The sequence below is a fragment of the Piliocolobus tephrosceles genome, chromosome 19 (genome assembly GCF_002776525.5).
Source record: "Piliocolobus tephrosceles isolate RC106 chromosome 19, ASM277652v3, whole genome shotgun sequence".
Classification (NCBI taxonomy): domain Eukaryota; kingdom Metazoa; phylum Chordata; class Mammalia; order Primates; family Cercopithecidae; genus Piliocolobus; species Piliocolobus tephrosceles.
In genome coordinates this window covers 13,811,892-13,826,381 of record NC_045452.1, presented here as the reverse complement: position 1 = coordinate 13,826,381, position 14,490 = coordinate 13,811,892, and the positions used below count along the sequence as shown (strand labels likewise).

Here is a 14,490-nt window from a genome sequence, read left to right as displayed (position 1 = left end):
TATGGTGGCAGGTGCCTGTAATCCCAGCTACTTGGGAGGCCGAGACAGGAGAATCGCTTGAACCTGGGAGGCAGAGGTTGTAGTGAGCTCAGGTCACACCATTGCACTCCAGCCTGGGCAACAAGAGTGAAAACTCTGTCTCAAAAAAAAAAAAAAACCTAACTTAAGATTCTACAAAGGTTTCCTTTGATTTTTTTCAGAATGCCATCATATCTGCATCCCAGAGCTGGGCTCACCCCATTTAGCAAGATTCATTCTGACAGCATGAGCCTACAGTTACCTCGTAAGTTATCCTGCCTGCTCACTGTCCTCACTGGAACCATCCTTGTTCCAGCCTAGCGGCCTATGAAAGAAATTTCTCAAAAAACTCACAGCCAAACTCCCTAAGCCAGTGAATTCTGAAGCCCTCTCACCATCTGTGGCCTCTTCATTGACTGCCATGACCCCGGCCACCTGGCACAACTGCCCAGCTCAGGATGGGACTGCTTCTGTGGGGAACTGGCTGGGGACAGAGATGATGCACGTGGAGCTTTTTATTTGCTTCTGATATGTACAGGTATATACAGTAGGTGAGAGTTTATGGTACATTATTTCACAAAATTATCTTACATCTGTGCACACTCCCGGGCAGGAAGTGGCAGATTCTGCCCCTAATATCCCATAGATGGTGAAGGAAAAGGATGCTACCAGGAGCCACCCACTTCCAAGGACATTCATGGGGGCTGCCTGCCCTCTTCCCAGTCAATGGAGCCCTCCCACGGACAATCTGTGCCTCCCACCTGCTCTGAGTACTTGCTGACAGGAGTGGCGGCAGCAGCAGCAGCTGCTTCCAAAGTCTTTCTTCTAGAGTAGAAGATTTGTTGTGGGGGCCAAAAAAAAAAAAAAAAAAGGCCCCCACTCACTGACAGTAGCAAATGGACATCTGACTCCTAGAACCTGCCTGGAATCCTCCTCTGCCCTGGGTTTGAGGGCAGCGGCTCACCCACCTTCCCTCAGCACAGGCACAGCCTTCTAACCCTGGCCTCACGGGGCACTGGCATGCATCTTCTCCAGGCAACTTGTCCAGAACGTGACCAGACGGTTGTCACGGTTGATGCAGAAGTCCGTGAAGTCCTTCAGCAGCCGATCAGCAAATTTTTCATCCCCTGTGGCACTGGAGCGCCATGTCTTGGTTAGCATGGTGTTGTAGGCCCAGTTGTAGCCGACCCGCTCCTCGCAGAACATGTTCTGGTTGGTGGAGCTGGTGGAGTTCCGCCGCCGCCGCTGCTGCCCTGAGAACTTGCGCTTGGAATAGGGCAGCTGCAGAAACACTGTTCCTGAAGAGAAAGGGGAGCGCCTGTGTGGCAGCCACCAGGAGGGCTCTTGGAGCCTGCTGAGGTGGTTCTGCAGCCACAGGTTTGGTGCAAGGGATGTGGACCCACCTGTCCAACTCTGCCCGTAGCTCCTTACCTGTAACGTGGATGTACTGAGGCTTGTTCTCAGCAGGGAAGTTAAAAGCAGAGGCAGAATATTTATCTTGTACAAACCCAAACCTAGGGAAGCACAGAAAGACATGCTGATCAGCGCCTCCTTAGTTAAAGGGACAAGGGAAGAGAATGTAGCTGATAGGACTCTCGGACAGCCTGAGACACAGAGATCTGGAAAGATGTCTTTCTAGATTGCACATGTAGGCTGCTTTTGTCCTCACCCTTACCATTTTTTGACCTCTACCTCTTCCAACACCATGGCTCACCAGACCTCCTCACATCTAGCAGCCTGTCATCTCCGAGGTCCACCATGTCACCACCACCATAGTGAATGAAAACCTTCCCACCGGCTGCACTCTTCATCCAGCCTTCATCTCTGCCCAGACAGCCTGTCCCTCCTACCATGTTCCCTACCCATCCCAGCAGACCTTCCCGCTGAGCGTTCTCCCCCATCCCATCATGGGCGTCTCACTGGAATCTATCTCATGTCCTGACAGGCCACACATACCCACCCTCATACTTGAGGCTACCCATTCCTCCGGGGAAAGGCCTTATCTTTTTTTTTTTTTTTTTTGGTGAAAGGGAGTCTTGCACTGTTGCCCAGACTGGAGTGCAATGGCATGATCTTGGCTCACTGCAACCTCCGCCTCCTGGTTCAAGTGATTCTCCTGCCTCAGCCTCCTGAGTAGCTGGGATTACAGGCATGTGCCACCACACCTGGCTTATTTTTGTATTAGCCAGCATTAACCAGGATTGTCCGGGTAATAGCCAGGAGAATCACTTGAATCCGGGAAGCAGAGGTTGCCGTGAGCTGAGATCATGCCATTGTACTCCAGCCTCGGCAACAGGGTGAGACTCCATCTCAAAAAAAAAAAAAAAGAAAAGAAAAAAAAAAGAGAAACGCCAAGCTAGGGCTCTCTGCTTCACTGTGCTCTGGAAATGGGCAGGAGGAGCCATTTTTCATCTATGGCTTGTTCTATTCCTGGTTTTTCTATTTCCATAAGGCACATTTATTACAGTTCTACCTGCTAAGAGCTGTAAAGGACGTGGTAACAGATGTGGCTCCTGCCCTCTAAGTCTGAGAGGTTTATGTAATGAAGACAGTGATGTAGGCAGAACTAAAGACGGGAAAATGCCTGTCTTCTTTCCTGGACTGAGTTCCTTGGGGAGGTGCTGTGTCGCATCCTCTACATAATCTGCATTCCATAATTTTTTACCGAAGAATACATGAAGTCAAATATGCAAACTACATGGGTAGGCTACTATGCACTGTAAGCTGCCTATCTACAGGCTGATTATATGATGAGGAGGTGGAACGACCTCCACCTCCCGGGTTCAAGCAATTCTTGTGCATCCAGCCTCCTGAGTAGCTGGGATTACAGGCGTGCGCCACCACGGCCGCCTAATTTTTGTATTTTTAGTAGAGACAGGGTTTCACCATTTTGGCCAGGCTGGTCTTGAACTGCTGACCTCAGGTGATCTGCCTGCCTCGGTCTCCCAAAGTGCTGGAATTACAGGCGTGAGCTACCGCACCCAGCCTGCTTTCTCTCTACTTTCTAATTAAGGCTATTGATTTCCTTAGCATACATCAGCCTGATCAAAGTAATTTTACCTCATTTCTTTCTTAGGTCACCAGGAAAGAACTTTATTTTTTATTATAAAAAAGCAATGTAACCACATGGTTCCTGGCCACCTGGCTGTCCACTCAGGGAGAATGCAAGCCAGAAACGCAGTAAGGGCAGGGTGCTCCTATCGCTGGGGAGGGGATATAATCATCTCCACCTGCCCTGAAGAAGATGAAGGAGGAGCTGTAGGTCACAGCCTAGGGGCTGAGGAAGATGAAGGAGGAGATGTAGGTCTCAGCCTAGGGGCTGAGGAAGATGGACACTTTTCTAGCTCTTTCTGAGATGGATCTTATGGGTGGGCTGTCGTTTAGAGCCACAGTTGCACTTAAAACTCCACCCTATGCAAAAGCTACATATGAAAGTACTCTAGGCAGGCACCTTGCTAGGCATTAGAGAAGGAAACACAAATAGGAAAAAGCATACCCCTGCCCTCCAGGGGCCCCCAAGTCACTGGAATACAGAGTGTTTTGAAAGAAAGGGAAAGAGGAATTCAGAGAGGGAACATTTGGGAATCCCTGGAGGAAGACTCTGACAGGTGTAGAAGGTGCGAGAGGTGTAAGTGTGGAAGGTGGGAGAGGTTAGGTGTGGAAGGTGGGGGGGTTTAGGTGTGGAAGGTGGGGGGGGTGTAGGGGGGGAGGGTGGGGGTGCAGGAGGTGGGGGTTTAGGTGTGGAAGGTAGGGGGTTTAGGTGAGGAGCACACTGCAGCAGGGTTTGTTACAATGAAGCAGAGGACTGGTTGGAAAACAGGTGAGGGTATCTGTAGTAGAAAAAGCAGGCTGAGGAGGAAAGGACAATAGTTCCTGGGAAGATATGACCAGAATCTGGACTGAGGGGGATGAGGAGGAGAATGCGGTGAAGGAAAAAAGCAGATTTAACCAATAAAGGCCACGTTCTGAGTGATATCCCGCCAGCAGGGCAAGCAGAGTAAGAGCTACTTAGAAACTCGTGAGTTAGCAGGGTCCCCCAGGGTGATTGCTGTCTACTGAGGGCTCACGAGGTGCATCACCGGGCTCTCCAGAACATTAGAGAACTCGCCCAGCTTCCCCATGAGGGGTAAGAAAATGGAGGCTCACCAGTTCCAGAATTGCTCATGGTTCCTCAGCCAGATGCTGGTGGAGGTGGGAGTGGATAAGGCCCTTCTGCTTCCAGCATCAAGGCCCTTTCCCATTGACCACTGCACTCTCTACCTTCTGCCCCGAATCTGCACACCCACCATTAGTGGAAGGAGGAAATCAGCCACCCTTGCCTTCATTCCACAGCCTTTGCTAAGCACCTGAGCTAGGTCTATGAAGGGGTAGAGGTCTACGGTAAGTTGGGGCCATAGTGGGTGTAAGAGGCTGAATAGTCCTATGGCTGTATGAGTGTATATAGGGGGGTAGGGACTATAACAGCTGAAGACGCTTGAATAAGGAGATGACAGGACACTGGAGAAGGTGTAATGAGAGGATTACTGAAGCAAGAACAAGGGGCTTTGTTTTTACCATGACTACTAACATGAAGTGGCCATCAGATACCAGGCTGGTGATGTTTAGAGACAACACGGTCGGCTGGACTGGTCTAGGGGGAGACAGTGAAGTCTAGGACAGGCTTTTCCCTGGCACACATATTAGGTGCCAAGAAATATCTATTGACTCATCTATTGCTTTTTAACCATTCATCGTATTTTTTGTTGTTGTTGTTTTTGAGACGGAGTCTTGCTCTGTTCTCTGTCGCCTAGGCTGGAGTACAGTGGCGTGATCTTGGCTCACTGCAAGTTCTGCCCCCCAGGTTCACGCCATTCTCCTGCCTCAGCTTTCCGAGTAGCTGGGACTACAGGCACCCACCACCACGCCCAGCTAATTTTTTTGTATTTTTAGTAGAGATGGGGTTTCACCGTGTTGGCCAGGATGGTCTCGATCCCCTGACCTCGTGATCCACCCGCCTCGGCCTCCCAAAGTGCTGGGATTACAGGCGTGAGCCACCGCGCCCAGCCCATTCGTTGTATTTTCAACCTGCGTTGGGCTCTTGACACATTTTTTGATTTTTCATTTTATATTATCTCCTGAATAGCTTGGCCTAGGGTCTTGTTGGAGGCTAAGGAGAGAGTTCTATGTTCTCCACTCAACTGGAAGAAGAAAATAATGAGGACTGAAAAACAACAGCTATGGGAACCAGGGAGGCAGCGCTAATCTCAAAAACCAATGTAAAGAGTCCTGTTGGAGACAAGCAGTGAATTTACCATTGGTGGAAGAGATCCCTTTCTCTAGGAATAAAAAAAATGGGTTTCACTTTGGTAACTGCTATTCAAGAGAAACACCGATTTCCTTCCCACTCTTCACACTTGTTAAGGGACAAACCTGTGTGCAATGGCTTCCTGGAAGAGGTGCATTCGATCCCAGTACGTTTCCGGTTCAAAGCCTGAAAGGAAAAGAAGAATAAATATTGGGTTGCGATCACAAGGTTTGTAATTCTCTCTGGGCCAGTCTTCTGTACCCTTTACTACTCTTGGCAATCAGTCCCCTTGAGCCTAACCTTTGCTTCTCCATACTACGCCCTTTAGGAAAGATTTGCCTCCATCGTAAGGGTCAAAGAAAGGACAGCTGTGTGTTCACACCATCCCTTCCCCCAAGCTATAGCTGGGTCTAGGAAGGTGGAGTTCTCAGCAGCCAGTGTGAGCTAACAGAACTCAATATAAGGCTCATTCCAATGACTTCTTATACCCAAAGCTGAAAAGGAGTATATTAAGGTACAAACAGAAGATAAACTGTAAATGCATGCTAGTTGCCATGATCATAGCACACTGCAGCCTTGAACTCCTGGGCTCAAGTGATCCTCCTACCTTAGTCTCCCAAGTATCTAGGACCACAGACATGCACCACGATGCCCAAATTTGTTTTTTTTTTTTTTTTTTTTTTAAGCAGAGTATTGCTCTGTTGCCCAGGCTGGAGTGCAGTGGTGCAATCTCGGCTCACTGCAACCTCCTTCTGCCAGGTTCAAGTGATCTCATGCCTCAGCCTCCCGGGTAGCTGGGATTACAGGCACATGCCACCACACCAGGCTAATTTTTGTATTTTTAGTAGAGATGGGGTTTCAGCATGTTGGCCAGGCTGGTCTTGAACTCCTGACCTCAAGTGATCTGCCTGCCTTGGCCTCCCAAAGTGCTGAGATTACAGGCGTGAGCCACTGTGCCTGGCCGCAACTAATTTTTAAATTTTTAAATTTTTTTTTTTTTTTTGAGTCAGAGTCTTGCTCTGTTGCTCGGTCTGGAGTGCAGTGGCCAGATCTCAGCTCACTGCAAGCTCCGCCTCCCGAGTTCACACCATTCTCCTGCCTCAGCCTCCCGAGTAGCTGGGACTACAGGCCCGCCACCTCGCCCGGCTAGTTTTTTGTATTTTTAGTAGAGACGGGGTTTCACCGTGTTAGCCAGGATGGTCTCGATCTCCTGACCTTGTGATCCGCCCGTCTCAGCCTCCCAAAGTGCTGGGATTACAGGCTTGAGCCACCGCGCCCGGCTTTAAATTTTTAAAATTTTAAAATTTAAAAATTTTTTTTTAGAGATGACATCTCACTATGTTGTAATAGCTAGTCTTAAACTCCTGGCCTCAAATGATCCTCCTGCCTCAAGCTCCCAAAATGCTGGGATTACAAGCATGAGCCACTGTGTCTGGACCATATAAGCTGTTTCTAAGGAACAACAACCACCCCCACTTTTTTTTTTTTTTGAGACAAAGTTTTGCTCTTGTTGCCCAGGCTGGAGTGCAATGGCACCATTTCGGCTCACTGCAACCTCCGCCTCCTAGGCTCAAGCGATTCTCCTGCCTCAGCCTCCCAAGTAGCTGAGATTACAGGCATGTGCCACTACACCCAGCTAATTTTTGTGTTTTTAGTAAAGATGGGGTTTCACCACGTTGACCAGGCTGGTCTCGAACTGCTGACCTCAGGTGATCAGCCTGCCTCGGCCTCCCAAAGTGCTGGGATTACAGGCATGAGCCACTGTGCCCAGCACACCTCCACTTTTTTGTATTACCAATCTTCTCACAAGAAAAGGCAAATATAAGTTCCATTTTGAGGGTAGGAAAATTGAAGCAAATAAATATAAAAATAAAAATTTGAGCTCGGTGTGGTGGCTCACACCTGTAATCCCAGCACTTAGGGAGGCTGAGGTGGGAGGATCACCTGAGGTCAGGAGTTTGAGACCAGCCTGGCCAACATGGTAAAACACTATCTCTACCAAAAATACAAAAATTAGCCAGGTGTGGTGGCGCATGCCTGTAATCCCAGCTATTCGGGAGTCTGAGGCAGGAGAATTGCTTGAACCCAGGAGGCGGAGGTTGCAGTGAGCTGAGATTGAACCACTGCATTCCAGCCTGGGTGACAGAGCAAGACTCCATCTCAAAAAACTAAAATAAAGTAAAATAAAATAAAAATTTGGCCAGGCGCAGTGGCTCACGCCTGTAATTCCAGCACTTTGGGAGGCCGAGGTGGATGGATCACGAGGTCAGGAGATCGAGACCATCCTGACTAACACGGTGAAATCCTGTCTCTACAAAAAATACAAAAAAAAAATTAGCTGGGCATGGTGGTGGGCGCCTGTAGTACCAGCTATTCAAGAGGCTGAGGCAGAAGAATGGCATGAACCCCAGAGACAGAGCTTGCAGTAAGCCAAGATTGCACCACTGCATTCCAGCATGGGCGACCGAGCAAGACTCCGTCTCAAAAAATAAAAAATAAAAAAATAAAAATTTGAAGAGTCATTGGCTGGGGGGGGACAGCAGAAAAGACAAGTCCCCTCCTCCATAACCCACTTCATTACTCCAGCCTCGTGCCTTCTGCAAGGCTGTTGCTGAGGACCAAGAGTGGACAGGGGAGGGAGAAGGGCCGGGGAAGTTTGGACGACCATAGCATGGGAGCCCAGGCTGCTCTGAGGAAGGAGGTGCTGAGGCCTGAGGTGGTAATTGCACAGCCATCTCAAAGACCAGAGTGCCTGTGGTGCTTTTGTTAATCTTTCTACATTTGGAATTTTCTGCCTGTGATGGATTTGAGGCTTTGGGGCAACTAAAGAGCAAAAAGCAGCCAGGCACGGTGGCTCACGCCTGTAATCCCAGCACTTTGGGAAGCCGAGGAGGGCGGATTACCCGAGGTCAGGAGTTCAAGACCTGCCTGGCCAACACAGTGAAACCCCATCTCTACAAAAATACAAAAAAAATTACCCAGGCATGATGGCGTGTGCCTGTAGTCCCAGCTACTCAGGAGGCTGAGGCAGGAGAATCGCTTGGATTGGGAAGTGGAGGTTGCAGTGAGACGACATCACACCACTGTACTCCAGCCTGGGTGATAGAGCGAGACTCCGTCACACACACACACACACACACACACACACACACACGGCAAAAAGCAAAACAGACTTTGGCTTTAAAAAGAAAATCCACACACCGCACATTCTTGTCAGATTTTTAAGATTTTGAATTTGCTGCTATAGGAAATGGCAAGAACAGGAAGAGAAGAGGCACAGAAGCAAGAAAATCGATTTTCAGATTCAAATCCTTATTCCTTTAAACTGGGACCCTTTCTGCAGCTGTAACCATGGCAACCAACAGAGGCTGCTGGTCTTGAAGACTGAGTTACAACTGGCAGGGAAAAACAACTTGCATGAAAATGTCCTCCAATGCCAGCCCTGTGGGCAACCCTGTGCTTTTATAGCAAAGGTGGAAAACCCCGAAAGAGCCTTTGGACAGTGTCGGGGGAAGATATCTCAGTCTCTTCAACATAATAAAAACAATAGTACCAGGAGCTGCTTGGCTTAAAACGGTCCCATATGAACACAATCATCTGGCATTTCAGGACTGCATAAATGGTCCTTTGTCAGCCATACCACTGTGAGGTTAAACAAGAACATGTGTGTTTCAAGGGGGCTTTGTAAGCTCTGTGTGTCCCACAATCTCAGCAGGAACTACCTGCTGGAGGAATCTATAGCCTCCAGCAGGTAGTTCCTCTGTGGGGCTTGCTTGGAACCCCGATTATCACTTAGAACATTGTGTCTATAAAAAAATATCTTCCAAACTAAACAAAAAACACACAGATGGGCTTTTGGAAGAAAAGCTGTTTGCACCATGAGGGCAGCCTGTCACATGGAAATTGCAGGAATACTTAGCTTGGCCTAATCCACCTGGGGAGACCTCCTTATCTTTTGGGCCAGTTCCCTGCCACTGATCACGACACAGACTTACAAGGGCACAAGAAGAAAGCATCTCCCTTACGTCAATCATTATTTCTTTCACAGTTCTAATCTTTATACCTGAGAAACCTCAGGGCTCCTGACGTATCATCAACCCTAGCTTTACGTTTTAGAAAAGATCATCTGTGAACTCATCGAAAGCTTTGTAGGAGCTATTTATACATGCATCCGCAACGAGCCCTTGGTGATAAAAAGCTATATGCTGTGTCAAGTGCAGCTTGTCTTTGATCTGTCCTAAACCTGCCCTCAGGGTTCTGGGGGTCTGTGGTGGGGCAGCAGGTCCAGGCTGACCCTGGGTATTCTCTTTCTGATTGACAACCTTTCCCAGAGGGAAGGGCTCTGATTTGGGTCCTGCTATCATCCTCTGATCCTGCTTTGTCTTCCCTGAGATGCATGACTCGAGTCACATGCACTGTTCCAGAGGCTGACACGCCACAGCTTTGCAGAAAAGGATGCTGTTTCCTGTTTTGCTTTTCATGCCCTCCCTTTCCTGGCCTTTTTGCATGAAATAGCATATGCAAGTCTCCTGTGAGGTTTAATTCCCTGCAGCCCAAATCAGTTAGGCTGGAGCATATGAAAGGAGAGCGTGGGAGAACACCAGTGCTGCCTGCGATTCATAGAGTTTAGTGTCCTCTCCCACCCACCACTCTGCTCCAGGCAGCTCTTGACACTCTCATTTTAGGAATAAGGAATTCAAGACTCAGAGACGTGAAATGATTTGTCCAGGGTTATCCAGCCACTAAGTCAAGAACCAGGATCCTTTAGAAAACCTTGATCCTTTTGGCCCCTTGTTGAAAGGTTCTCCCTTTTCCCTAGCCGTGTTGACTGGATACCCAGAGTGGTGTCCTTGGTAGGGACGGGGTCTTACTGGTTGAGACAGAACCGCCAGAAGGGAGTATTTCTTACTATCAAACAGGTGCTCGCTGCCCTCCTTTAGCAAGCAGCTGATGTTGAGTGGGATGAAGAGCTGGGCACGAAGGGGGTCGCCATACAGGTAACTGGGCAGTGCAAAAGGCCCCTCCAAAACTGGGACCAACAAAAAGCCACAGGAGGTGGCTTTCCGATGCCAACCTTGGACCTGGCAGAAAGTACAAAAACAGACAATATCATCTGCAAGTTCTTTCAAACAAAAGAAAATACTTCCCAAGGAACAAACCCTCCAGAAAGGCAGCATGCACATTGATTGGCATGCTCATTTATTCATGTTTGCTGGCTGCAAATTGGTCCTGGACAGGCAAAAATGCAGTTTAGCATCCTGACAAATACTAAAAAAACTGTGAGCTAAGCACACAGCTCCTCTTTACAACCCAAACTTCTGCACTTTCGGTGTTTCTTTTAGAAAGAACGGTCTGCACAGAGATGAAATCCTTCCTATTCTGGGGGATGTTGGAGAAAGGTCACAGGACAGAGGTTAAGTCCCTCTAATTTTGTCTTTTTTTTTTTTTTTTTTTTGAGACAGTCTTGCTCTGTTGCCCAGGCTGAAGTACAGTGGCCAGATCTCAGCTCACTGCAACCTCCACCTCCCGGGTTCAAGGAATTCTCCCGCCTGAGACTTCCGGGTAGCTGGGACTACAGGCGTGCACTACCATGTCCAGTTAATTTTTGTATTTTTAGTAGAGACGGGGTTTTGCCAGTTGGCCAGGATGGTCTCGAACTCCTGACTCAGGTGATCTGCCGGCCTCAGTCTCCCAAATGCTAGGTTTATAGGCATGAGCCATTGCACCCAGCCTAATTTTGTACTTTACCAGGAACTTAAGTTCAAAGTAGCTGAGAGAAATGTGACGCAGGGTGGGAAATGACCATGGTGGCTTCTGATAATGGTAAACCCTGATCTGACAGAGTGAGAGACACTCTCTGGCAGACTACCAAATCCTATCTGTCCAAAGATGAGAACAGAAGTTACCGGGGCAAAAAGATAAACCTACCATCAATAACAGTTTCTTAGGGAACAGTGGCAATTTTCTAGATCTTGAGATACTCTTTTTAACCATAAAAATGATGTATGTTAAAAAATAAAAAAGTTGATTGATGTGGCTCTGGCATACAGATGATTTTTGTGTCAAGTATTATTTCCAAAAAAATACAGTTGGGACATAGCTTGACTTAAACAAATGATTATGTAAAAAATTAAAGGATAGCACCCTTATCTTTTCTCTCAGGAATGTTCATAACAAAAATAACAAAAAAAAAGCCGAGATCTCCATTTGACCGAAATAATTCCTAAGGCTTGGTCAAAATCTAATTTTTAACAAATGGGGACACTGTCTTAAAATAATAATTAACTTACATACACTAAAGTTTTAAAAGCTTAGTAAAATAATGATAAAGAGAGCTTTCAGTGGGTTTTACATGAACAGATGTGGAAAGTGTACTTTATGGAGACAGTTGCTAAATTCCTCTAAGGAAATGAACACTGTCTCTCCTGCCCAACTGTAACTATGTGTGTGGGTCTATGAATGCTGTGGTCATGCTGTTTTGGGATATGCTTATCTAGTACGGCCAGCAAGGAGAGTGCTTATGCCTACTGGGTCAGAGAGCTAGTTTTACCTCAAAGAAGTGGTCACGCTGGTATCAGTGAGCTGGGGAAGGGCTAGTGTCCTCTGTGAGCTGAGCAGAATGAGCAGTGGGCTGTCTTTTTTTATTTGGACCTTAAGGATGCTCCCCAGATGGGAGTCTTTCCAAGGGAGGGGTCCTTGAAGATGCTAATGCCATGTGGAGGCAGACAGAGACCCAGACAAATTGCTTTCCCAGGATACCATGTTTTGTGGGATAAAACTTAGCCTATGAGCTCTGGACAAAAAAAAAAAAAAAAAAAAAAAAAAACACATAAAACCTGCTGGCCCATGCTGTACTAATTTCTCTTTGTTTATCTCCTCGCTTTTAGTAAACTCTTTTTGAACTTCCCAGCTGTTCTCTGCTGTATGAAGAGATGGCTGGGCTGGTGTTGAGAGAAGTGAGATTCAGTAGAAGCCACAGAAGAATATTCTTTTCGGCTATATTGGAGAGTGTATAAAAAGGAGTGGCAGGCCGGGCGCGGTGGCTCAAGCCTGTAATCCCAGCACTTTGGGAGGCCGAGACGGGCGGATCACGAGGTCAGGAGATCGAGACCATCCTGGCTAATACGGTGAAACCTCGTCTCTACTAAAAAATACAAAAAAAAACTAGCCGGGCGAGGTGGCGGACGCCTGTAGTCCCAGCTACTCGGGAGGCTGAGGCAGGAGAATGGCGTAAACCCGAGAGGCGGAGCTTGCAGTGAGCTGAGATCCGGCCATTGCACTCCAGTCCGGGCTACAGAGCGAGACTCCGCCTCAAAAAAAAAAAAAAAAAAAAAAAAAAGGAGTGGCAGACTCTAAAGATGGTTAAGGAGCGCTCCTGGAAGATACTGACAACTTGGCTAAGGAGTGAGCACTGCGATGGGGGATGGTCAGGGATGGCTTCTTAGTGTAGGAGCAATGAATGGCCTGATTAGAGACGCAGGCCAGGATGAAACAGAAGGAGAAAGGACAGACAGGAAGGCCAGTTAAAACAGGGCTTCTCAACCTTGGCACTTGTGACATCTTGGGCTGGTTATTCTTTGTTGTGGGGGCTGCCCTGAGCATTACAGGATGGTGAGCAGCATTGCTGGTCTCTACCCACTAGACACCAGTAGCACCCACCCTGTCCTCACCCCTTTCTTTTTCTTTTTTCAAGATGAAGTCTCGCTCTGTCACCCAGGCTGGAGTGCAGTAGCACGATCTCAGCCCACTACAACCTCTGTCTCCCAGGTTCAAGTGATTTTTGTGCCTCAGCTTCTTGAGTAGCTGGGACTACAGGCGTGCACTACCATGCCTGGGTAATTTTTACGTTTTCAGAAGAGACAGGGTTTCACCATGTTGGCCAGGCTAGTCTCTAACTCCTGACCTTGAGTGATCTGCCCGCCTCGGCCTCCCAGGGCGTGAGCCACTGTGCCCAGCCATCCCCTTCTATCTTCAGATATTGCCAAATGATCCCGGATGGCAAAATCGCCCCAGGTAAAGAACCACTGAGTTCAAAGCAGTGATGTTTATTAACAGGGGACTGGTTAACCATGGTGTAAACAAATAATAGAATACCCTCCAGCCCTTAAAAACAATGAAGCAAAACAAAAACAAACAAAAATCCCAATAACAATAATAAAAAAAATTCCAAGGCAGATTTATTTGTACTGACAAGGAACACATAGGTGATAGAAAAAATGCAATGTAAGTAGTATGTATCCAATGCTACCGTCTCTGTTGAAAAAAAAAAGTAACATGATTTTGTCCATGCTTAGAATCTCTCTGGAAATGTACTCAACAAAGCGGTAGTGGTGGCTGCTTTTAGATGAAAGTCCCAGGGAATGAAAGTGGGAAACAGACTTACTTTTCACTCTAAACCAGTGATTCTCAACAGGAAGCAACACTCCCCCTTCCTGGGAAAGCATTGTGGCAATATCTGGAGACGTTCTGATTACCACACCTGGGGCTGTGCTACTAGCATTTAGTGGGTAGAGGCTAGGGTTGTTGCTCAATTTCCTATAAGATGTAGGACTCCCCCACAGAGAATTATCTGGCCTCAGATGTCAACAGTGCCAAGGCTAAGAAACCCTGATTCTACCCTTTTTGATCACTTGAAATTTTTACTATGTTTAAATTTTTTAAAAAGGTTACTCCAGTAGTCCTAATGAATGGTAGTAAGAGCCTGAACTAAAAAATTACAGTGACATGAATCTCTATCAAGCATCTCCATGTCCCACTGTGAGGTGAGCCAAAGGCCCAACGACATGCATGAAGGTTCTCACCATCTCAAAGAGTACTGCTGCGGTCACCGCCATCCAGTGCAGCTTGATCTCAAAGGCTGCATTCAGAGAAAAGTTGCCATGGTAATAACAGCTGCACCACTCCAGCCGGTCTGTGCGGTTGTTCACGTCAACATCCAGGGTCACAGTCCTCTGCTCTGGGACAGTGGCAGCTATGTCAGCACACAGGAGGGGCCCCAAGAGAGCGAGAAGAGGAGTGGGATGAAGAACAAACAACTAAGTATCCAGATATGAAACTATATACAAGATGCTATTGCATGTATAGCATGTATAATGCCTAAAAGAAAACTGCAGATTCTAGAAGTTTCCTGGAAATCATCTAGACTAGAGATTGGAAAACTTTCTGTAAAAGGCCCCATTATAAATATT

General features: G+C 47.5%; 1 protein-coding gene across 16 annotated transcripts in view; it reads right to left on the bottom strand.

The window, feature by feature from the left end:
- LOC113219503 (GATOR complex protein DEPDC5) overlaps positions 1-14,490 on the bottom strand; it is a 169,461-nt gene that overhangs the window by 10,938 nt on the left and 144,033 nt on the right. For 7 of the 16 annotated variants that reach the window (XM_026447037.1, XM_026447043.1, XM_026447040.2 and 4 more), the window contains 5 exons: positions 14,104-14,273; positions 10,212-10,383; positions 5,428-5,488; positions 1,450-1,532; positions 516-1,316 (listed from right to left, as the gene is read on the bottom strand). In XM_026447037.1, coding sequence (XP_026302822.1) covers positions 1,024-1,316; positions 1,450-1,532; positions 5,428-5,488; positions 10,212-10,383; positions 14,104-14,273 — 779 coding nt within the window. In that variant the 3' untranslated portion in view covers positions 516-1,023. The other 9 variants (XR_003306688.2, XR_003306687.2, XR_003306689.2 and 6 more) reach the window with 4 other exon arrangements.